Source organism: Mobula birostris, chromosome 10 (genome assembly GCF_030028105.1).
Source record: "Mobula birostris isolate sMobBir1 chromosome 10, sMobBir1.hap1, whole genome shotgun sequence".
NCBI lineage: Eukaryota > Metazoa > Chordata > Chondrichthyes > Myliobatiformes > Myliobatidae > Mobula > Mobula birostris.
This window is the reverse complement of record NC_092379.1, coordinates 122,530,801-122,557,162: the sequence shown is the minus strand read 5'-3', so window position 1 is coordinate 122,557,162 and position 26,362 is coordinate 122,530,801. Positions and strand designations below refer to the sequence as shown.

The 26,362-nt window shown below is 38.3% G+C and overlaps 1 protein-coding gene across 6 annotated transcripts in view; it reads right to left on the bottom strand.

Moving 5' to 3' along the window:
* atrx (ATRX chromatin remodeler) overlaps nt 1–26,362 on the bottom strand; it is a 202,025-nt gene that overhangs the window by 9,120 nt on the left and 166,543 nt on the right. For all 6 annotated transcript variants that reach the window (XM_072270906.1, XM_072270902.1, XM_072270901.1 and 3 more), the window contains 5 exons: nt 23,003–23,180; nt 19,165–19,359; nt 3,519–3,668; nt 2,263–2,388; nt 1,385–1,480 (listed from right to left, as the gene is read on the bottom strand). In XM_072270906.1, coding sequence (XP_072127007.1) covers nt 1,385–1,480; nt 2,263–2,388; nt 3,519–3,668; nt 19,165–19,359; nt 23,003–23,180 — 745 coding nt within the window. The remainder of the gene's footprint in view (nt 1–1,384; nt 1,481–2,262; nt 2,389–3,518; nt 3,669–19,164; nt 19,360–23,002; nt 23,181–26,362) is intronic.

Here is a 26,362-nt window from a genome sequence, read left to right as displayed (position 1 = left end):
GCCTTCATCATCAACCGTGGGATTGAGTTTAGGAGCCGAGAGGTAATGTTGCAGCTATATAGGACCCTGGTCAGACCCCACTTGGAGTACTGTGCTCAGTTCTGGTCACTTCACTACAGGAAGGATGTGGAAACTATAGAAAGGGTGCAGAGGAGATTTACAAGGATGTTGCCTGGATTGGGGAGTATGCCTTGTGAGAACAGATTGAGTGAACTCGGCCTTTTCTCCTTGGGGTGACGGAGGATGAGACATAACCTGATATAAGTGTATAAAATGATGAGAGGCATTGATCGTGTGGATAGTCAGAGGCTTTTTCCTAGGGCTGAAATGGCTAACACAAGAGGGCACAGTTTTAAGGTGCTTGGAAGTATGTACAGAGGAGATGTCAGGGTTAAGTTTTTTTTTTAACGCAGATAGTGGAGAGTGTGTGGAATGGGCTGCCGGCGACGGTGGTGGAGGCGGATACCATAGGGTCTTTTAAGAGACTCCTGGACAGGTACAGGAAGCTTAGAAAAACAGAGGGCTATGGGTAACTCTAGGTAATTTCTAAAGTAAGTACATGTTCAGCACAGCATTGTGGGCTGAAGGGTCTGTATTGTGCTGTAAGTTTTCTATGTTTCTATGTAATAAGATTTGAAGGATTAAATTATGAAGGGACATTGCATAAACAAGGTGAATATTCTTCCAAATTTGTGGACTGATCTAATTTCAAAAATGGATTTTAAAAAGATCTTTGTTAGCAGGGGGTATGCAAGTTAAGATAAAAGGAAACCAGGGATAGTTGACACCTCAGGTCAAGACACTGCCTCAGAATTGAGAGTATAGCGGGAAGATAGCCAGTATAAGGAGGACAGGAGACAGGAGCCTGGTAGGTGATAACTGGAATCAGGAGAGGTAGAGGATGAAGCCAGCTGTGGGAAGGAAGAGCTAAATTGATATGGAATGAAAATGTATGTATTTGGAATTATATAACAATCTATTCTTAACTCTCAAATGAACTGCCAGTGTTCATTGCTCCATGTTGATTTTCCAAGTGGCATATTGAGTCAGTGTAATACTCAGTAGAAAGTCAATGCTATACACAAGGCCCCAAGATAAATGATATTAAATTCTGGGCATTATTACATTGCCATTAAATATTTTCCAAATCTTGAGTTAGATGTTCTGAAGCATTTATTATGAGAAAATTCAATCGGCATTTTTGAGACTTTGACCAATGCACAGCTATACACCACTGTATGACCAAGGAGTTACTTAACTGTTTACAAATAGAAGTAATTCTGTATATGCCTTTGATAGCAAGAAGAAATCTAATGTTATAAGAAGAGCACTTACTTTAACAACAGGATATAAAAACTTTGAGATAAGTACTTGAATTTCTTACCACTTGTGCAATTAGGTCCTCAAGAGCTTCTGCTCTCACACCTGCTATACTAGAGCTGGCTTCAACTACTTTCTCTCTGCCTTGGTTGATAAGATCCTTGAAGGACAAAAATAGGAGTGAAATGGAATGAATTCAAATTCACAATTACATTATTTAAGTAAATCTACTTCATACTTCATATTTTCACTTGATACAAAAAAATTCAACCACACAGAAAAAAATCAGACCAATCTGTATAATTGTGATATTCATCTATTGAACCAAATTATTAATAAGGACATATATTTTCACAATTTCAGAAGATATTCCCATATATTGTTCTTCAATACACAAGTTTGACAAGCATTGCAAAAGTAATTTATTCTGATCCTACAACTGCGATATCATGCAAGTTAGTCATATCTAACAGCGCAGAACTACAGCAATATGATTAACTTCAGATTTTGGAACAGAAAATGCAAAATAAATCAGGAATTCTGCTTCTAATCAAGCCATACAATATGCAGGTCTAACAGCCACATCTTAGCAACCCAACACCATTTGCCAAACTCTGAAAGATTTGGATGAAGGCAAAATATTATTTAAAAATTGAATGCTGCACTAAATTTAAAAACATTTGACTCCAGAACAAGTTCTCTCTGAAGCCAAATACTTGCCATCATACAGAAAACAACAATTCTGTTAATGGTTGAAGTATATTACAATGAAAAGTCTGGAAAAAAGAGCATCTTTCTACTTAGAATTTATTAACATAGAGCATCCTCTTATAGAGTACTTTTTAAGTTAAGTTAATCATATATACATAGTACTTTGAACCTCACATAATCACCCAATTAAGGTACTGGGAATACTAGTTACACGTGGATCAGATTACCTACCTCCAGCTGTTGATTACTCATTGCGGATAAAGTTGCTATGTTGAAAGGAAAATGTGTAGCTTGCAAGCTGAAATTGGCACCAGGGAAATTAGTCCCAGTTGCGACATTAGTTCGTAAGGAGAGACCCTAGAAGTAAGGAAAGAGAGAAAACCAAATTTATCATTCTGAAGCTGGTGAGAAATATGAAACTCCAAAGGCACCAATTCCATCTTAAGTCATTTGGTAACTCTACAAAGGCCAGCATTTCCATATGCCATCTGCAAAGGAAGGAAAATTAGAGTTACCTAAACATACTCCCTTCTCAATTTTTATTTTCATAGACTACTAGGCCATCCTAAGAATAGTAGTATTTAAAAAAAAAGGTAAGCCCAATAAACAGCTTTTGGCGATTTCTTCCTAATTACTCCACCACCTTTATGGAGCACAATTCCTATAAATGAATTTACCAGAAAACACCTGATCCGATGAGAGTGAAATCAGTCTATTTACATTTACTGATAGGCTAGAAAGCTCTGTGAGGAAGTAATTCAAAAACAATGCTGAAATTTATTAATAATATTGACTGTTTTTTCAAAGGAAATTAAATTCCAAATTTCCTATGCAATTGTTACAACTGTAGCAGAATGACAGAGAAACCTTACATATTATGAACTCAACCAGTACTCATTCTGAATACTTGCTCTTCTGGCAGAATTTGTGAGCAACCATCACATTTAATAGTCATGGAGGTAGATCTGCAAACACTTCATTGTCCCAAAATTTAGCACACTACCCCAACAGATTAGTATTAATTCAATTTCTCCTTTTCTGGGTTACTGCGTATTTTGATTGGGCTTGTCTATGAGGTATATTTTAAAACCAATTTCACATTTTGCAGGTAATTGTTAAGTACCAGAAACAAAAATGTTTGCTATAGTTTTTTTGTAAAGATGCCTCTATCAATAAAATGCAAACTCTTCATCACAAAACAATTACATTTGGCACTGGAAATCAAATATTAAAATTTACAATTTGACCAGAATTATTTAACCAACATAGTATTGCTATATTTGTCTATATGGCTAATTTTTCCATGGCTTGATAACCTCCAAGAAGCTAATCTTTAAGAAAGATAATTCATGAGCAATTTGGTCTATTTTGGAAATTCATATCTACTTTTTTGCTACAGAATTGTTATTTTAGACCAAATCAGTATGTGTCTCTGGAAATTTATGCTTCTTTGATGTAATTGCTTAGAAAATCTACAAGATACTTACTTTCTTTTCTGCTTCATACTCAGCCCATGCTGCTTTACGGTCCTCCTCACTCAGTTCTTCTTCCTCCTTGTGGTCCAGAAGTGAGTCATGTTCATGATAACCCACAAGGTAGTCTTTCCGATTTTGAAGTATTTCTGCTAAAATATGATCCTTTGAAAAAAATAAAGGCAATTAATAATTTTACAGATTGGGCTATTTCCTGGCCACTTACAAAACCATTTGAAAGATAACAACAAAACTCTGCAATGACATTGTAATTGCTAAATGCATGAATACTGCAGATGCTAGGAATTTTAAAGTAGATAGGCTGAAGATGCTCAGGTCAGGTAGGATCTACGTTTAGTGACTGGATGGAGGTGGCATTGGTAGACCAAAAAGAATACATGGAGGGAGTGCAAGTAGAAAACAAATGGGTATATGAATTAGCAAAAATGTGAGGGGGGAAAAAACAGTACTGGAGATGCTCAAAGGCTGGAAATGCTGATTTCTGAAATAATTTAACTTCATGTCAAATTCTGAAGACACTAAAGACCTAATGGTCCAGCTCCTTGTGCTCGTATTGAGCTTTGAGGCTGAGGATGGAAGTGGTAAGAGGTGGAAGTGAGTTAAAGAATTATAGCAAGAGAAAACTAGAAATTTGGGGTAAATATTGAAATTGAGTAGAACTGTTTTGCAAAGTAGTTACCCACTGCCAAATATTCAGTCGTGATCCAGTTTCTCCCAAAATTAATCTGAAACACTGGGGGCAGTTAAAGTTCACTTCCACAATCTGAATCCTAACTAAAATCTCTGCATACATTACAGTTGGTAACTGTTGGCATGTTGTTTCAGCAGTTAAACTTAATTAAGCCCAAATTAAGACTGTTTGCTAAATTATCAGGAAAATCAAAATTGCCATCGATGAAAATAAATAAATTAATGGAGATAACACAACTGTACATTGAGCAGTTTTAAGTTTCCTTCATTAAAACTTAAATGAACCTGTCAAAATTCATAAAAAGAAACACTGAGATCCAGAATAAGCACAAACATATTTTGAACAGAGTAATAGTCTTACTCTATAATAGAGGACTAGGACAGCATATAGAGGGAAAGTAATTTTGATTCAGGGACTAGAATCGCAAAATCACTAGAAAAGATACGGAACAATTGGACACTACCTTTCTTAGTGTTTGACAGACCGCATAGTTGCCAGTAAGGTTCTGCCTCAAAGTTTCAAGGCCATTGGTTCCCCTGAATTTTTAGATGCCTCTGATAGTTAGACATTTAAAAATACTATGTGCAATGTACATAATTCTTAAAAATATTCAAAATATTAATAAAAATGTTTAATATAAAAGTAAAATGAATAAATTTCATATTTACTGGCCAAGAATGCACAGGGAAACAAATATAATTTCTTATTTCTAGCAGGTCTGACAAGCATAGGATTAAAGAGAGATTGCCATGTTGGTGCTGGGAAATCCTAGCAACAATGAGTTCAACTTTTGCATTATAACTGGACCCAGTGATGTAGCAGTGACAGCTGTGTTTAGGCTGGGTCTTACTAGTGAGGAAACATCTGCAAGCTGGCATGTCCAATATCCAGCTGTTTAGTTGAAAGGATTAAACAAAAGATGTATTGATTCATTAAGCAAAATGAGCAAAGGCATGGCAGAATTTCAATCAAGTCATCCATTGTACCTGAAAAGCATAGAATCTTTGAAGATAAAATGCCAGCAGTGGAGATCATAAATGATGCAACAGTCTAAGACCAGGTAGTCACATCCTGTCAACCAATCACCAGCCTCAGAATAGTCAACAAGATACTCACCTTCAGAATAAGCGGTTTTTAGTGCAAGTGGATAAACGTCACACAAAAGCTATACAAAGTTCTGGTTAATTATCAGCAGTCCTGGGCATAGGAAGATCTAGTTATGAACTGTGTGCAATATGTATTTAAAAGAATGTTATCTATACTCAGAAGTTATAGAATTTTCTGTAAGTATAAAGGTTATACAGTATTTCCTGGAATCTTTGAAAGGTTAGATGATTTGATAAAAATTTTCAAAACACTGTCCTAAGACAGAGAAAAGTTTAACCAGGTTAAGAATTTATGACAGAACCTGGTAGAAATGAAGAAACTGCTTTCACAAATAGCTTGGTTAACTGTTTAATTTTGAGGTTGATATGTCATTAGTTGAAGTATTTATATTTGGTCACAAATCAGCCAATTTCTTCATCCTTGCAATTCATAACCTAAAGAGGACTATGGAAGCTCCATTGCTCAACATGTCCAAGACAGAAATCCACAGACATGTAGCTATTAAGGCAGCGGTCCCCAACCACTGGGCCGCAAAGCATGTACTACCGGGCCGTGAGGAAACGATATGAGTCCTCATATCGTCCTCAAGCGATACTTCCTCATTCTCTGTCACGCGCACTGTTGAGTTTGAATGCACGCGCAGTCATTACCCGCGCGTCATCCATGTCAGAGCCGGAAGAAGATCAACTCCTCGAGCTTGCAAATGACGACGGGCTGAAAAGTGTGTTTGACGTAAGATCTCTGCCGGCATTATGGATCAAAGTTAAGGCTAAGTATCCTGACATAGCCACGAAAGCACTGAAAACATTGCTTCCGTTTCCAACATATCTCTGCAACGAATGCAACGAAAACTAAATTGCAGAATAGACCGGACATAAGGAACCCCCTTTGAGTATTTCTGTCTCCAATCACCCCACGATAGGACTGTCTTGTTGCATGAAAACAAGCCCAGGGCTCCCACTGATTCTGTGATATTGGTGTGTTGCAATGATTTTATATGTTCATACGGGGAAAATATTTGCTGTGTGTTTAATATCCAAATGTTACTTAAAATGTTATGATGCTATTGACTTATATAACCATATAACAATTACAGCACGGAAATGGGCCATCTCTGCCCTTCTAGTCTGTGCCGAACGCTACTCTCACCTAGTCCCAGCGACCTGCACTCAGCCCATAACACTCCATTCCTTTCCTGTCCATATGCCTATCCAATTTTTCCTTAAAGGATAATATCGAACCTGCCTCCGCCATTTCTACTGGAAGTTTGTTCAACACTTACTTCAAGCTCCCCTGTCCTCCCCTCATAATTGACTTATCACTATATTCATGTGAGGAAAATATGCCGTGTGTTTAATATTAAATTCATTAGATAAACCCTTTTAGAAACGAAATTGAGTGTATTAGCCACTTATCACCTATATTCCGGTCGTGATTAACACCTCCCGCCCCCCCGAACAGAATCACTAAAAAAGATTTGTTGGGGGTGGGGGGGGGAAAATCGGCAAGTAACGCATGCGCACTGGTGCTCACACAAGGATTCATGGTCATTGTAATCTTTCTCGGGCTAAACCCAACGTATTTGACTGCTACTCTTGTCCGTTGGCAACCTACCCACCCCCCACCCCCACCCCTGGGTCAGCTGGTCCGCAAGAATATTGTCAATATTAAACTGGTCTGCAATGCAAAAAAGGTTGGGGTCCCCTGTATTAAGGGAATCAAGGACTATTGAGTTGCTCCAGGAAAGTGGCATTGGGATAAACCTTCCTATTGAATATTTAAACATGTGGGACTAAATGCCTATTGGTTCAATCTTTTTTTAAAATATCAATAAAGGAATTCATGGGCTTAGACAAGAAGGTGGTATAGTAAATGTGCATAAGGAATATTTTCAAAAGCATAGATCAGTCTATAAACAAACTGCACAAGAAATTTAATCAATGTTGCACGTGCACTAAAGAGGATGCTGTACTTCAGAAACTAGAATCAAACATGTTTCAGGTCACTTCTCTCTGATGGTGACGATCTTCCTACTTGTCCTGATTTATTCACCAACTGCAGGTTGAAACCCTTTGGTCTGGCAACTCCTGTGACTGGGTATGTTTTAAATCTGTAGTTCAGAACCACACTAATAAATTCTAACTACATTCTAAAATTAACCAAGGTCCGTGCTAATTGGCAGCTAATTAACATATCAATGCAACTTTTGCTACCTCAGCAAACAGCATTTCTAACTTACAGAAACTTCAGGTCACAGATAATTATAAAAACCCTTACACAGCTTAGTGAGCATCTATTTGCAAAATGAACTTCTGCTCAGAAGATGGTGATAGGGGCAATTTCTATGGTCTGGATTTTCTATGACTGCCAGACTAGACGGTTTCAATGTATCTTAGCTTACAGTGATCAATTTTGGTCAACCAGTAGGATATTTATTTCCCATAAATCAAAGAATGTTCAGAAGTAATTCTAAAAAAATGTCTATATAAAGGAACCCCTACTTCAAATTCAATTTGTCCTGAGGACTTCACATGGGTCAATATATCTTATTGGCTTGGTCTGTGGCCCATGACCTTCAGATGTTGAGAGCTTTGGGAGCCCACTGTCTCCTTGATTCTGATTACGTCTTGAGTTTCAACAGGACTTCAAATGCACAGTGAACATGAGAAAGGGTTGGCAGGTAGCGAAGCTCTAGCCAATTTGGCCTGCTGTCAAAGCTGAGGGTTATTTACCAGTATTTAAATATCTTTGACATTCAGTAACATTTTAAAAACTATTCAAAATAAGAAAATCTAAAACACTAAAATGTATTTAAGACTATTTAACTAAATTGAAATAAAATAGTAACTTTGCTTCCTTTCATCCCATTGCATGCAGACAAATGATCTCAAATCTTTCCCCAGTTCAACATTTCCCATGTTTGGCAGCACATATGCAATGGTCCTGAACTTGCTTTCATCTACCAAAAAGATTTGAGCCAATAAACTGTGTCCCAAGAATGGCTGACAAATAAGTTTCAGTATCGATATCAAAAATGCCCACTCCACATCATTGAGTGGCTACACAAATGATAATCTGAAAGTGCGCAATACTCCATCAAGTGAATTAATGAAGTTTCAGATATTCTGACAAACAGGAAAAACATTAACTTTTTACCCATTTGCAAAACAATTAATGCCTTGGTAGGAAACATAAATTTGTTTGTAATGGTCACTGCATGTACAGGAAAATGTATGCAATTATAAAAATAAACACTTTGCAAGAATTTCTTTATGTACTCATACTAACACCTCTGGAGACAAAATCAACATTGTGCAACACAATACCTGCCTACTCTGCCAATATTGTCATGAAATCTGGTTCAGATTACATCCAACTGTGGTTTGTTTTTTTTTGTCCAAGCTTTCTCATTTTCTGGACAGGGGGTGATGAAAAGTGAAAGCTCCTTCAAATATATATTCAATTCTTACATCACTTCAGAGCTGTATGGCACTTTTTTCAAGAAATATGAATTGTTTATACTGTGTGAAATGTCAGAAGTTAGAACACTGCACTCTCTTCACAAAACCAAAATAACGGGTCATTCATGGTATCAATATAGTAATTAGGCCTTACAATTTACACTGATTGAAAATTTAAATTAATCAGAGTGTAAACCACAATTTCAAACATCAATTTTTTTAAATATGTAGAAGGCAAAATAAAACTAAAAAAAATCCCCTAAATTCCAATATCCCACTGCATGTTAAATCAAAGTAAATCATTTTGTTGAAACTTAACAGAAGTTTCAGCAGTACTGGTCAAGGAATTAATTAATAACATCTTAAAACAATAAATTTATAAGAAATCATTTGATCAAAACACAAACTTAATAACCATTTTACTTGATTTCTTCACAATAGCCAAGGATAGAGTACTGAATTTTTCTTTGTTGAGATTACCATTAAAAGTCAGTGCTCATTGGATCCATGCTTTCGAGAAACAATCAAGTGAAACTGCCAGTATCATATGGAGAGAATAAGCAGGCATCTATAGCATTATTGCCTAAGACCAGCTCTCAATTATTCCTTCCCCTGCATTTCTGAAATGTAGAGAAGTTTGTGTCTTTAGTTAACACAACTTTACTTAAGATGGAAAACAAATTAAATAGTTCTGCCAAGACTAGTTTTTATGGATATTAAAAGCAGGCAACATCTGCAATTCACAAATGTGGAAAAAAACTCAATTGTTTCTGAATAACTTTAAATATAGAGAAATTGATGCTTCTAGCCTTTTCAGCTTAGTAAACATTCAATTTTATTTTCTAAATTTTAAAGACAAATTAAGTCGCCATCCTTATTAGCTAACATCTTTGTTTATAATTTAAAATGTGTAGGAAATTATATGTACATATACTATAGTAACTTATGTTCCCTACATTAAATCAACTTTCATGCCAACCCCTCATCTTACCAGGAGTTTTATACCACTCCCCTACACTAGAGGCAATTTATAATAGTCAATCAATCATTGAGATCCACATTTAATCTTCCTAAAAACTTACAATCAATTGTTAATCTCCATTTAAAGATCTGGGCCATGGCAGGAATCTTTGAGAGCCTGTAGGAAATCTATGCAAGAACATGGAAACTCCACAAAGAGAACACTAAGGATCAGGACTGAACTTGGTTGCTGGAGCTGTGGGCATTAACTCCAGCAGCTATGCTACAGTGCTTGCCTAATCTCTTTGTTAGATTTCAAAAAAAAACTTCTCAGTTATGAATGCACTCATAGACAAAACATTCACAACTGTACAAGGTAGTTTAGTCCAAAGTTTAGACACCACCAGCTGAAGAAATTACTCTGATCATAGTCACAAAATTGGTGACCATTTGATTTGAAACAATGCCCCTAGTTCTAGACTTTCTCATTATAGAACGTAATTTCTCAGTATCCACTTAGTCAGCATCATGTTTAGATGAACTCATTCTTCTGAGCACCACAGAATACACCCAATCTATTCACTTTCTCAGTTTTATCAGGTGAGAAAAACTGTTGAACTGCCAGGAAAGTTTATTCTTCCTCAGATAAAGCTTGAAACCGTACATAAACCGCACAAGTGTGGTCCCACCATAGCCCAACATGTAGTGGGATTTAGTATCCCCCTTGACCCCATAACTCCTGCCTTCCACCAGCTCCTAAACCTTTGACACCCTGACTAATCAAGAACTTTTCAAACTCCCCTTTAAGTATACTCAATGACTTGACCACTACAGCATTATTAAGAGGAAATTTACATGGATGTTGCTGGGTCTGGAGAACCTCAATTAAAAGGAAACTTTAAATAGGTTAGGACTTTATTCCTTGGAACATAGAAGATTGAGAGGAGATTTGATAGAGATATACAAAATTTTAAGGGATATAGATATAGATAGGGTAAAAGCAAGCAAGCTTTTTCCACTGAGGTTGGGTGGGACTACAACCAGAGAGGAAATTTCTTCACTCAGAGGGTCATGAGAATGTGGCACGAGCTGCCAGCACAAGTGGTGCACGCAAGCTCTATTTCAACATTTCAGAGAAGTTTGGATAGGTACATGGATGGTAGAGGTATGGAGGGCCATGGTCCCAGTGCAGGTCAATGGGAGTAGGCAGTTTAAATGGATTTGGCATGGACTAGATGGAAAGGGCCCATTTCTGTGCTGTACTATCTATGATTCTATGACTCTAACATTTGTTTTTCTATGTTTTATACCTGCACACTACCATTGTGATTTATTCACGAGCATCAAATCTTTCTCAAAGCTTACATTTAATTGTTGATCTCCAATTAACAAATATTCTTAAGTGAATAAACTTTCTATATTCCTTTTCAATCACTTTGCTCCCTTCACCAACCCCAGCACTGTATTATGAGTAAACTTGCATAAATTATGATCCAATTTGCAGCAACAAATCAGTAAACACTTGACCATACCCCACTATAGAGCTCATCAGTCCAACTTGCCCAGTAGAATCTGTTACTTCCCACAACCTTATTTCTTTACTTGGCATTTCAGGAAGTCAGAAAGTACACTGACAGAATGGACACAGATTTTAGATGTTACAGAAATTTGGAGGTATCTAGTCAAAGCAAGAATGTGGTGAATTAGTCATGATATTAATAAATGGTGGAGCAGCATCCTGTCAAAAATGGGCTATTCCTGCTTCTGCTTTGGATACTGCATTCGTATGACACCTAAGTGGCGTCATTCCACGTGAAAGAATTCCAATGAGTTCTGCTAGACAGGCAAAAGTTTAAAAAAAAATTAGCATGGGGTGCAATGTTCGATTTCTTGCTAATTTCTAAAATTGACATCAGGATTACTTCCAGTGTGTATCAATAACATATTTCATTTGTCGGTGCTATAGACGCTGGAATATGGAGCAAAAAATCAGATTGGTTGGAGGAACTCAGTAGGCAAGTATCATCTGTGGTGGGGGGTGGGGGGTTGGTTCTGGGAGAGGCGGGTAAAGCCCTGATGCAGGGGTCTGACCTCTCCCCATACCCCAAACACATGCAAATACTGCTTCACCTGCTCAGTTATCACGAATGCATCTATGTACACTTTTGCCTTGAATTTACACTGAATATTAGCTTAAAATTTAGATATTTGGACCTTGAAGGCATCTCCTCTGCCACTTGATTTCCTTCAGATTGATCAGTTTTATGACCTTGACCCAGTACAACCAGGGTCAGGCAACAAAACTTGTCAACCTGAGAAGGAAATAAGACTTATTTCTCTGGACTTCCCACCCAATAGAACTCCATAGTTTACACAAGCCTTATAAACCCCAGCTCCAGTAAACAAATAATGAAATTTCACAAGTCAATGAGCTTCCATCTGCTTCAATTCAGTGACAATTTTCTACCATACTAATGCATGTTATGGAATTGTGAACTTGAGATACATTGTTCATTAAGATAAATCATACTGATATTATTCAAAGCTCTCCAACTATAATCACTATTACTTTGCTGCAAATTAAAATTATCAACCATTATGATCTAAACAACAAAGAATTACCTCAGCTATACTGTTCTATTTGCTATTAGTGATTATAAATTGCCAGTGACATTAAACAATGAGATCACTGTTGGAAAACTGAGGTATATGTTACATGGCCACTTTGTTCTCCAATTACCAGGATACATCCAGGTTAGATCAATCTGATTGGTGCTATTATGATCAACAATGTGGTACTACAATTATCCATGCAAACAAGAGCTGTTTTTTCCCTTCCCTGACACAGCAGATTTCTAGATATAGTCATAAGTTCAGAGTGAGGCAAAAACTTCTAATCTTTGAGCTGAATCCAAGAGCAGCAAGTTCACAATGAGTTATTAATATTACAATAAACAACACATGCATGAGGTTTATGGTTTTTAAACAAGAGCACATAGTATTTGAGTTAATACATAAAACTTACAATGGGATAAATCTCATGGTTCTTTCATATTTCAAAACCAACTGACTGGCTAGAAGTTGGAGCTTCAACCTTTCATATTCCATAACCATCAGACTCATGACAAATGGAGAGTCCTGAAACAGGCTTCACAACAACATATTTTACCTCTATTGCATTGCCATCTTCAAAATCTCTCCATCGTCCCACACAGACATTTAGTAACACTGACTACAGTGATAGGATCTGCCTTCACATACAATTTCACTCAGCTTTCCTTTCAACCACTTTCCTAACTGCCTTCAGATACTGTCAAGAGTAAAACTATCCACTTCGATATACTACAAATCACTTTCCACTGGTATTTTCTCCCCCCTCAGATGAAAATGGACTGACTGATGTAAGCTCATAGGTTATTAGTGGATTCCAGTTAATTAGGCCATTGGTTAATCAGGACAACCACTTATTTGGGACAACTCTGAAAGGATGAAAGCTAAACGACAAAATAGCTGGGATTCCCTCCATTTATTTGAAACACTGTGCTGCTTAATTGGGACAGGAGACTGTTGCCAAAGTTTCTAAATAGCATCAGTTGCATATACTTGTATGGCGGCTACACACAAAACCATGCTTCAAGAAAAACAGTTTTTAAATAGCATCAGTTGAGTGTTTTGTGTTCAAAAGCAGCGATTTTTGTCACTGATAGTTCGTGAGAAATAAGCAGGAAGACAATTCAGAAATGTTTTACTCACTATGGTTTCAAGCATTCAGGCTTAAAAAGTGAAAAATGAAACAATTTCACTACTTCAACAAGTTAGAAACCAGAAAGTATTTGAAGGATCCAATCGTCAATAGTATCGTGCAAAGGCAGTCCATTACCTGCACTAGGTGTCTGCACTGATTTTGCTCATTTATAGTAAAGAAAACATGAAGCAGATTAATTCCGCCACTGAAGTATTAAGAACTAATACACAGTTCTATAGTACTGCAGTAGTGCTCTAATATGTTCTGTATTTCATTTAAATACATAATTTGCAACTCAATGTCTTTTTTTTAAAACTATTTCCATGAAACCGCCTAACTAGGATAGCTGCTTAATTGGGCAAAAACGTACTGGTTACGATGTATTCCATTAGTCCTACTCCACTGTACATATCTAAGTATTACATATGGTAGATGATAGTGAATCTGGTATTGGTATCAGATTAATTCAAGTTACATAATTCAAATTAAATCAACTTTGGAATTTAAACAAAAGCTTGTCTTAGTTACAGTGACCATGAGGTGACCAGATTGTCATATGGTACGTAAATATCCTTATCCAGTCTGACTCAAATGCAACGCCAAACCCACTGATGTGGCTGACACAAACTGGTAATGTACCCATCCCATAATCAATCAAAATGTTAAAAGTGCTTAATGTTTGATCATAAAGCACTGAAAGCTCTATACTAGCTGTTATTTCAGCAGTAGCTCCTTAAAGTTGTATGCAATAATAAACAGAATATAATAGCTTAATTTAACTGATCAACTGATAACGACTAGGTTATATGTTAAATCATATTTCATTTATCCTGGAGAAGGCACTTCAAAGTTTATTAACAACTTTGTCTTAACAATTACAACATCATCAAGATACCAAAAAAGTCATTACTTTTATTTTTTCTCATCTTTAGATTTGTATTTGTTAAACATCAATGCCTATTTAGTATCATCATTTTAGACTGACAGTTGCAGATATTTTTCCCAAAATTATATTATTCATCTTATTCAACTTTTCACCTTAACATCTCGTAATTCAAGGTTCTTAAAGATCTTCCTGTCAAACATATTTCTGTTGGTGCTTTGATTTTATTTAAATATAATCCTTAAATCAAAATTTTAAAAAACAGCAATTCAAGTGCTGTCATAAAACTCATACCACATCCCCAGCATTCCCTATATTACACACAGATTTAGTACAGACTTAAGATGGCCTCAACAAGTAAAACCCTTAATTTTGAGTTAAGAGTGTGTGAAAATTCTTTTCAGTAGTGTTAGAATATTCAATGAGATAGTTACATTCCTGCATCTTTGGATCTTGGTTAGGTTGAGCTGAACTTGCTCTTTGTAAATACACTCAGAGGCCACTTTATTAGCTACACCTGCTCGTTAATCAGCCAATCATGTGTCAGCAACTCAGTGCACAAAAACATGCAGACACAAGACCATAATTAGGCCATTCAGCCCATTCTGTTCCACCATTCCATCACGGCTGATTTATTCCCTGTCTCAACCCCATTCTCTTGCCTTCCCATCACCCTTGTAACCTTTAACACCCTGACTAATCAGGAACTCTTCAACTTCTGCTTTAAATATACTGAATGACTTGGCCTCCACAGCATTGTCAACAGGTTCAATTGTTGTTCAGAACAAACATAAGAATGGAGAAAAAATGTGATCTGACTATCTCAGAAACTGCTGATCTCCTGGGACTTTCCTACACAATAGACTCTAGAGTTTATAGAGAATGGAGCAAAAAACAAAAACAAACATCCAATGAGTAGCAATGCTGTGGGTGAAAACACCTTGTTATTGAAAGGTCAGAGAATGGCCAGACTGGTTCAAGCTGACAGGAAGATCACAGTAACTCAACTAACCACAAGTGGTGTGCAGAAAAATATCTCTGAAAGCACAACATATCAAATCTTGAAGTGGAAGGGCTACAGCAGCCTAAGACCACATTGGGTTTCACTCCTATATCAAATAAAGTGACCACCTCATGCTAATTACTCAGAATCTGGCTAGCCCAACCCAAATCCACCTTTGAACTTGACACATGCATCAAGAGAATTGCTCATTGACTCAAACTGGGTTTCGGTTGATCATGGTCAAGTTTTTATTTAATAGCAGAGCAGATCCTTTAAGACAGTAACATTTTATATCAATGAAGTGAGGTCTCCAGAGTTTTCAATTTTTATTGAGCACTGCATAAATTATGTGATGCTGAGGAAATGGGAGGGAAACTGTCTCTGAGAGCTTTCCTCAGTTCTTGGTAATATGTGAAGGGAGAATTTTTGTGAAATATTTTCATCTTTTCAGACGTTTTAGTAAATTTAAAAGAATTAAGGCAGCTAGCTAGTTAACTGGAACTATACTCCTGCATCACAAAAATTGTACCGCAGTTAGCAACAAAGTTGATTCATATTGGAGTTTTGATACAAGCTTGGAACTCTTGTTTTCTGCACAGCTCATTTATCATGTTCAGAGAACTCAAAAGATACAAACACTTTCACAACACAAAGCCAATTTCAAAAGGAATTTATGAAGTCACCAACAAATTAATTGGTACAAATTCAAACAGTATGGGGAGACCAGATGTGCTTTTCATATCTCCAAGTATTACGAAGATTGGGAGTCAGATTGGAATCAATTTCCGAATTACATCAACACTTACAATGATCCACACCTGAAACTGTTTTGTATCAAATCCAGCAGCATAATTACATCTTTATTCTCTGTTCAGTGGTGTACTAACAGGTAGTTCTACAGAATATTCTAACTTACAAGAAACTATCAGCAATTTAAGAATCCAAAAAAAGTGTCACTTAAAATTTTGAATACTGTCTTAAAGTCAAGTTTTCATTCACACTGTTATGACATTTTCAAAGGTAAAATTGCCAGTCACTCCACACAAATCTCTTCAGCAAATAGAGTCGTAGAGCACTACAAGGCAGAAATCATGTAATCTGTGCTGGCCTGGTTTTCTGCCTAGTTCCATCTACCTACATGCCAACCATTGACCTCCATACTTCTCTCATCCATGTACCTATTCAAACTTCAATTAAATGTTACAATTGAACCGATACCTACCACTTCCACTGGCAGATCATTCCACATTTGTACCACCCTTTGACTGAATAAGAACCCCCACAGATTCCCCTTAAATATTTCATCTTTCACCCTAAACCTAAGATTTCTAGTTCCAGCGGTACCCACCCCAAGGGGAAAAAGCCTGCATAAATTTACCCTATCTATACCCCATATAATTTTGTACAAACTCACAAGATCTCCCCTCATTCTCCTGTACTCCAGGGAACACAGTCCTCATCTTTTCAACTTATCCATGTAATTCCAGTCCTCAAGCCCTGGGAACGTGCTTGTAAATTTCATCTTTCTATCTTCCTGATAGATCTCCTTAAGTTAAGTGACCAGAACTGCACACAATACTCTAAATTCGGTCTCACCAACATAATATCCGAACTCCTGTACTCAGTGTCCATATTTATGAAGGCCAACATGCCAAAAAGCTCTCTTTATGACATTATCTACCTGTGAGCAATTGTCAAAGAATAGTGGGCCTATTTGCCCAAGACCTTTTGTTCTACCACACACCTCGGTGTCCTATCATTCATTGTGCAAGTCCTACCCAGATTTGTCCTCTCAAACTGCAACAAGAATTATCAGAGAATTTAAAAAAAAGACAAAACTGTTGTCGAGGAAGCATTGAAAGAACATATAACAATATTTAAGAGGTACTTAGACATGCTATGAACAGATAGGGAATGAAGATACAGACCACATGGAGGCCGAAGTGCAGTTTAAATGCCATCATGGCCTGCAGAGCCATCACAGACAAAGGGCCAATTCCTGCCCTGCATTCCAGGTTCTAAGCCTGGTGTGGTGCTATACATTGAATGCAACACGATAATAATAATAATCATAAACGTTAGCATAATAAACTTAACATTTTTTGATTTAAGTGGGAAAGGAATACTGCGGTCAAACTGTGACAGCACAGTAACGTAATGGTTAGCGTGTCAGTATTACAGCTTGGGGAATTCTGTAGTTTGAAGTTCTATTCCGTAAGGAGTCTCTGTACGTCCTGCCTGTGGAACCATGTGGGTTTTCTCCAGGTCCTCTAGCTACCTTGCACAGTCCAAAGACATACCGGGTAGGTTAATTAGTCACTGTTAATTGTCCTGTGATTAATCGGGGTTGTGGGGTTGTTTTGTTGGGGCAGCATGGCCTGAAGGGCTAGAAGGCCCTGCTCTGCATAGTATTGCTAAATAAATACACAAACTAAAAATACAAACTATGTAAAATGCAGCAACTAGAAGGCTTTCACTCTGAAATTTCTTCGCAGCAGTTCAAGACAGAACTTCATTTTTCTCTGAAATTTTCACTGCAAACCCTCAAAGGCCACTTTTCTGAAAACCTTTTTACAATTTAAGATCTTGCATGCCATAAGCCAATGGTTGATTACAAACACTACTCAATTTAAAACTTTTGCTATTGCAAGTTATATTTACTGCTAACTGCAAAATATCTGTATGACAATGTAATAATAATTTACAATATTTACGGATGAAGTGCCATTTTATCTTCAGTTGAAAGGCACAAACAGCAGGATTTTAGTACCAACAGCTGAACATTGCAGGAAGTCCACAAAACTTTTACTATTATTTCTAAAATATAAAGTATTTAAATTATATTTTCAGTCCTTGATCTGAACTGCCATTTGACAATAGACTTAACAGAAGCATAATGGTTAATATCAATTTAAATTTACGACATTTATAATTCATCTGAAGTACACCATACTTAGTAAAACATCTGGCATAATGCACAGACATCAATTGTAGCACTTAAGGGTGACCTAACCAACATAGCATGATGGCAGCTATTATCCAACCAAACAGTGGATTGGTTTTTCAGCCCTGGTGCCAAAGAGTAATCTCAAGCTGTCAACTATTAAAAACGCCTGGCAGCACATCTCCCACAAGAAAGATTCTGCAAACCTTACATCATTCTTCTCCATTTCCATCCAACCCTGTTTCTTTTCATCTAATTCAGCCACCAGAACAATTTCCAACCAGTATGTTGTTGCTTCTTATCCATTTCATTTAATCTCACCAACCCTGGTCTAAATTGTACTTATTTTACTGGCAATTTCCTTACTCTTCATCTTCAATCTTCTGCTCTTCTCATTTTCATCCACTTCATCTTCCCTTTTCTTTGCTCTTTTACGGAGCTTTCCAACACCAAGAAATCTTTATATTTCTCATCATTTTACTTTAAGTCTAATCTTTTCTTTCCCCTAATTGTGTTTCTCTCTTCTTCCTTGGCTATCATTCCCTCTACCTCTATGGAAAAGATACATTGACCACCCCGCCTTCATTTTCCATTGTTCGCTCTTCTAGCTCATCACTCTAGATCACGGGTTCCCAACCTGGGCTCCCATGGACCTCTCGCTTACTGGTTGGGGTTGATGGCATGAAAAAAAGAAAGATTAAGAACCTCTGCTCTAGAAGCACCTTGCTGTCAATGATAGATAATAAGATGCAAGTGAAATTCCTGATCAAGATTTCCTATTTGAGAATGACATGCAAATATGAAAAATATTTATTGATGAACATTGATATAAGGAAAGGAGCAAACCTTGGGCAAAACAGGAGTATCTCTTTTCTTCTTCTTTTCAGAGTTTGGATCATCTAGCTGATCTGGTTCAAAGGTGTAGAGTTCAGTCAACTCATTCATTGTGAAGTGACGTTCAATCTGTTGCTGGTCGACTACACGGAATGAAAGTGACTGTTTTGTTACTTGACGATCATAAATCTTTTCCTCCATGGTTCCCTGTATTTAAAAGCATTATAGAATTTTATGTTTCTTCAAGTACTCTCTAAGCACAAGCCCTCCACAGTCCACCTGATAGCAATATTGACATCAGAAAAGATTTTGCTTCACTTATTTGATTGAGCAGCCTTGGAGAAAACAATTACTTGTAGGATTTCAACACATGTATGATGATGGAGAGCACTAGGTAAATGCGCTCTTTTCACAAGCACATTTACACACACAAATATTGCCTTGTTATTCTGCTGTCAGTGCGTTGAATGTACACACTTCAATGTCTTCTCCGGTATGTTCTCATAATGGGTCCTAAACCAGGTTGATGCACTCGGGTTGGCTTTATGGTGCCTTTCCTGCCATACATAGCAGAATATTCAATTTCTTTAGTAATGTGTAAATGTGTATATTTTGTATTGTCTGTACGCTGTATTTAAGGTAGATATTTTTATTTTGTAATATGATTGCAAGTACATTGTGGGGTGCATCATATTCCAATTCCTGTGTGGTCTTAAGTTAGCTTTGTTGGTAACTAAAGATGGTATGTCCTAGTGTTGAATAAAAGGGGGTTCATTGCCCTTCGTAAGTGAGAGATAGGGGCTGTGAGGAGCCCACACTGGACAAAAGTAGTATGGAGCTATCGTGGCATTTTCTGGAAGATATATTTTTGTAGATATTGGGAGTTTTTTTTTTGCTGTTTTTGCTAAATTTTGCAAGTTTGATTTTTGACAGACTTAATAAACACCCTTGCACTGAAGTTCTAAGTGACTCCAGCCATTTTTTCTCTTTGGTCACTGGGCAGTGGTAAGCTCGAGTGGACGAAGGGAATTAGAGACCGGGGAGCAAATGCAGCAGGATGCCGAATAAAAGCAAGAAGGTCAAGGAGCCCAGTAAACCCGGCAAGAGTTCCAAGAGCAGCGTCAAGGATGTCACCGAGAACATGGAAGAGGTCCAGCACAGCCAGTTCCAAACGGGTGGTCCATTAAGGGCTCCTTCTCAAACTCAACTCAACTCAACAAAATTAAGTACTCTGGAAGAACACAAATTCTGAAGAGAGATGCCAGAGTTCATCCTGCTTCAACCTAGCTAAGAATAGAGTGCTTCAGTAACAGATGGCACTTAAAGATGCACAGACTCACGAGAGAGAAGAGCTGCTTGTTTAGAAGTTGCGCCAATGTGTTCTCTGACTTTGTCCCTGAGCCTCTCAGTGACCTCAAATACTAAGAAGTGAAATGAGCAGGTTTGAACAAGATGGAGGTATCTATAACACACAATTGACATGTGATCACAGAAGCTATTTACCCAGAGGTTGGTATTATGCTTTCAATAAACCTATGAAAAAACAGTGCAGTCCCTTAGCACTTTAGTGCAAGGGTGTTTATTAGGTGCGTCAAAAATCAAACTTACAAAAATTAGTGAAAATAGCAAAGAAACTGCAAATATCTACAAAAAGATATCTTCCAGAAAACACCATAATAGCTCCATACTACTTTTGTCCAGTGTGGACTCCTCACAGCCCCTATCTCTCACTCACAAAAGGCAATGAACCCCCTTTTATTCAACCCAAGGACATGCCATCTTTAGTTACCAACAAAGTTAACTTAAGGCCCCACATGAATTGGAATATGAAGCACCCCACAACGTAGTTACAAACATATTACAAAATAAACAAAGGTATCTACCTTAAATATGGTATGCAAACAACATGTACACATTTACATATCCCCATTATTAAAGAAATGGAGTATTCCACCATGTACGGCAGGAAACGCACCATAAAGCCACCCTAAGCGCATCAGCTTGGGTTAGGACCCATTATGAGAATATACCAGGGAGAAGCTGAAGTGCCTACACTCAGTGCACCAACAGCAGAATGATAAGGGAAATGATTGTGTGTGCGTATGGAGTGTGTGTGCCGAGTGCACTTCATTACACATTACAAATTCACTTCTGCCATACTTAGCCAATCAAAATATCAAAGCGTATCAGTATCAAATGTGATGTGTGACAATTACTCCAAAGTCACTTCTGAATAAGTTCCTGCAAGGGTTAAACAAACAGGCCAGATGCTGGAGCTTGAATAGATTTCCCTTCAGATCTTTCGAATGCTTCTTGGAACAGTAGCTATTGCCTGACACCATTTACAAAATATCTTACTCATGGAGTCAAGTCTTGCTTCCATTAGTTACAGCTAGTTCAAATCACAGCTAATTGATGGATAACATGTGGTAAAACTGTATAGTCGTAGAATACAATGAAACACAGTTTGCTTTGAGAAGCAAATCATCACAAAGACATTTTACTAAAAGAATCAATGGCATGTTTCATTATAAATTCATTTACCCATGGTACCCAGAAATTAAATACAAGTGAATAGGATGATGCTGAGGAATAAACAATTAAAAATGCATTGCCACAAATATTTCAGGCATTTTTTTAAAAAACAGATGTGCTAATAATTTTAGGATGAAAATTCTTCCTTAACACACTGCAACTGTACAGAAGTTTAACACAGGTTTTAAAAAAACGAAGAATTTAAATTACTTTTTCTACCCTTGTTTGCCTACTTAAGAACCTCGATATAGGCGTTATTTAAGGAGAAGTGTTCAAAATGTGGAATTTAAGAGTACGGGGAAATCATGTTCACTATGAGCGCATATTCAACCCCTTTCACACTGCTTTCTGCTATCATTTCGATACAATCGAAAAAGAAGCAAATAAGCTCCAGAAAATAAATTCCTTCTAAATGCCTGGAAGCGCATAAAACCTAAAAATACATCATTTGCAGTAGTACTCAATCTTCACATAAATTACTTCAAATTTAGCAGACTCCCCTATGCCAATTTCATAAGGGAAGTAAACTAAAGCTAATTCAACTCTGCCAAAGTTAAACAGTTACCAGCTGAATCTAATAGTGAAACTTAGGATTATTTTACTCTTGCTTTACCTGTATTTTCTATTTCAAGGTTGAAAGTACTATTCAATACTATTTTCTATTTAGTTGAGGGTAGCATTTCATAACCTACATATTAAACTAAGAATACCCAAGTAGGGAGCCCAATAAAAGGGAAAATGAAGGAAAAGCAATTTTAAAAATGAAGTGTGGGGAGGAAAAAAATGACTTACATCAAATTTTAAGAATACCTTATAGGAAAACATTAATGTTTACGAAGATTTAAATTCATTTAATTCTAAATACACAGAGGAAAGAACAACAATTTAACTTTTCGTCTATTTGCACCAAATGAAAAAAAAATGTTTTCTAATGATACACTCAAGACATTCTGCAGATTCTGGAAATCCAGAGCAACGCACACAAAATGCTAGAACTTGGAAGGTCAGACAGTAGATAAATAGTCGCCATTTCAAGCTGACACTCTTCTTCAAGACTCATGATAAAGACTCTCGGCCCAAAATGACAAGTTTATTCTTCTCCATAAGTGCTGTCGGACCTGCTAGGTTCCTTCAGTGTGCTCGTGTGTTTCTGATGATACAAAGTTCCTCAATATTAAAACATTAAACGAGGAAAGCTCTCCTTGCACTCATTTTTGTGGAAAAACTAGGAAAGTATCAAAGCCTCTGATCATTTCAAGAATTTGTATGCAATAATTTCTATTCACACAATCTTTAAAAATATATCACTTTTTACCTGAGCCAAGAATCTGTACACAAAGACGGGCTTTATCTGTCCAAAACGATACACACGAAAGATGCTCTGGATATCATAAGATGGATTCCAGGAGGCATCAAAAATTATGACACGGTTGGCAGCCACAAGATTAATCCCCAGTGAACCAGCTTTTGTGGAAATGATGAATAGACGGCCTCTGTAGGAAATGATTGCACAGAGATGTTAAAATTCAAGAATCACATTAAATCCCCAACAGTAGTGAAACAAATTTTTTTAGTAAGAAGATAAGACCATAAAGATATAGGAGCAGAATTAGGCTATTTGGCCCATCAAGTCTGCTCTGCCATTCAATCATGGTTGAATCCTATTGTCCCGTTCCTCAGCCCCCTCCCTGTAACCTTTGATGCCGTGTCCAATCAAGAATCAATCTCCCACCTTAAATACACCCAATGACCAGGTCTCCACAGCTGCCTGCGGTCACAAACTCCACAAATTTACCACCCTCTAGCTAAAGAAATTTCTCTGCATCTGTTTTAAATGGACGTCCCTCCATCCTGAGGCTGTGCCTTCTTGTCAGAATGGTATGCTGGCATTCATAGCAAGAGGATTCGAGTACAGGAGCAGGGAGGTACTACTGCAGTTGTACAAGGCCTTGGTGAGACCACACCTGGAGTATTGTGTGCAGTTTTGGTCCCCTAACCTGAGGAAAGATATTCTTGCCATAGAGGGAGTACAAAGAAGCCATAGAGGGAGTACAAAGAAGGTTCACCAGATTGATTCCTGAGATGGCAGGACTTTCATATGATGAAAGACTGGATCGACTAGGCTTATACTCGCTGGAATTTAGAAGATTGAGGTGGATCTTATTGAAACGTATAAAATCCTAAAGGGATTGGACAGGCTAGATGCAGGAAGATTGTTCCCGATGTTGGGGAAGTCCAGAACAAGGGGTTGCAGTTTAAGGATAAAGGGGATGCCTTTTAGGACAGAGATGAGGAAAAACTTCTTCACACAGAGAGTGGTGAATCTGTGGAATTCTCTGCCACAGGAAACAGTTGAGGCCAGTTCATTGGCTATATTTAAGAGGGAGTTAGATATGGCCCTTGTGGCTAAAGGGATCAGGGGGTATGGAGAGAAGGCAGTTACAGGGTTCTGAGTTGGATGATCAGCCACAATCCTACTGAATGGCGGTGCAGGTTTGAAGGGCCGAATGGCCTATTCCTGCACCTATTTTCTATGTTTGTCCTAGTCTCCCCCATAGGAAACATCTACTGTCTAGGCCTTTCTACATTCAAAAGGTTTCAATGAGATCCCCCCTCATCCTTCTAAATTCCAGCAAGTACGGACCCAGAGCCATCAAATGTTCCTTGTATGATAACCCTTTCATTCCTGGAATCATCCCTGTGAACCTCCTCTGGATCCTGTCAATGCCAGCACATCCTTTCTTAGATGAGGAGCCCAAAACTGTTCACAATGCTCAAGGTGAGGCCTCACCAGTGCCTTATAAAGCCTCAGCATCACATCCCTGCTCTTGTATTCTAGACCTCTTGAAATGAATGCTAACATCACATTTGCCTTCCTTACCACTGACAACCTGCAATTTAACCTTTTGGGTGTTCTACACAAACCTCAGATTTTTGGATCGTCTCCCCATTTAGAAAATAACCTGTACATTTATTTCTGCTAGCAAAGTGCATCACCATACATTTTTCAACATTATATTTGATTCGCAGACACGAGGAAATCTGCAGATACTGGAAATTCAAGCAACACACACAAAAATTGCTGGTGGAACGCAGCAGGCCAGGCAGCATCTCGAGGAAGAGGTACAGTCAACGTTTCGGGCTGAGACCCTTCATCAGGACTAACTGAAAGAAGAGATAGTAAGAGATTTGAAAGTGGGAGGGGGAGGGGGAGATCCAAAATGAAAGCAGAAGACAGGAGGGGAGGAGTGGATCTAAGAACCGCAAGGTTGATTGGCAAAAGGGATACCAGACTGGAAAAGGGATACCTCTCTCTGCATTCCGCAGGGATCGCTCCCTACACAACTCCCTTGTCCATTCATCCCCCCCATCCCTCCCCACTGATCTCCCTCCTGGCACTTATCCGTGTAAGCGGAACAAGTGCTACACATGCCCTTACGCTTCCTCCCTTACCACCATTCAGGGCCCCAAACAGTCCTTCCAGGTGAGGCAACACTTCACCTGTGAGTCGACTGGGGTGATATACTGCGTCCGGTGCTCCCGATGTGGCCTTTTATATATTGGCGAGACCCGACGCAGACTGGGAGACCGCTTTGCTGAACATCTACGCTCTGTCCGTCAGAGAAAGCAGGATCTCCCAGTGGCCACACATTTTAATTCCACATCCCATTCCCATTCTGACATGTCTATCCACGGCCTCCTCTACTGTAAAGATGAAGCCACACTCAGGTTGGAGGAACAACACTTTATATTCCATCTGGGTAGCCTCCAACCTGATGGCATGAACATCGACTTGTCTAACTTCCGCTAGGCCCCACCTCCCCCTCGTACCCCCTCTGTTACTTATTTTTATGCACACATTCTTTCTCTCACTCTCCTTTTTCTCCCTCTGTCCCTCTGAATATACCTCTTGCCCATCCTCTGGGCCCCCCCCCGTCTTTCTTCTCGGACCTCCTGTCCCATGATCCTCTCGTATCCCCTTTTGCCAATCACCTGTCCAGCTCTTGGCTCCATCCCTCCCCCTCCTGTCTTCTCCTATCATTTTGGATCTCCCCCTCCCCCTCCAACTTTCAAATCCCTTACTCACTCTTCCTTCAGTTAGTCCTGACGAAGGGTCTCGGCCTGAAACCGAGATCTTCCTAGAGATGCTGCCTGGCCTGCTGCGTTCACCAGCAACTTTGGAGGGAAAGATGTGCTTGGTGGTGGGATCCCGTTGGAGATGACGGAAGTTACGGAGAATTATATGTTGGACCCGGAGGCTGGTGGGGTGGTAGGTAAGGACAAGGGGAACCCTATCCCTAGTGGGGTGGCGGGAGGATGGGGTGAGAGCAGACGTGTGTGAAACTGGAGAGATGTGTTTGAGAGCAGAGTTGATGGTGGAGAAAGGGAAGCCTCTTTCTTTAAAAAAGGAAGACACCTCCTTCATCCTGGAATGAAAAGCCTCATCCTGAGAGCAGATGCAGTGGAAACGGAAGAATTGCGAGAAGGGGATGGCAATTTTGCAAGAGACAGGGTGGGAAGGGAAATAGTCCAGGTAGCTGTCAAGAGTCCGTAGGCTTATAGTAGACATCAGTAGATAAGCTGTCTCCAGAGATAGAGACAGAAAGATCTAGAAAGGAGAGGGAGGTGTCAGAAATGGACCAGGTAAACTTGAGGGCAGGGTGAAAGTTGCAGG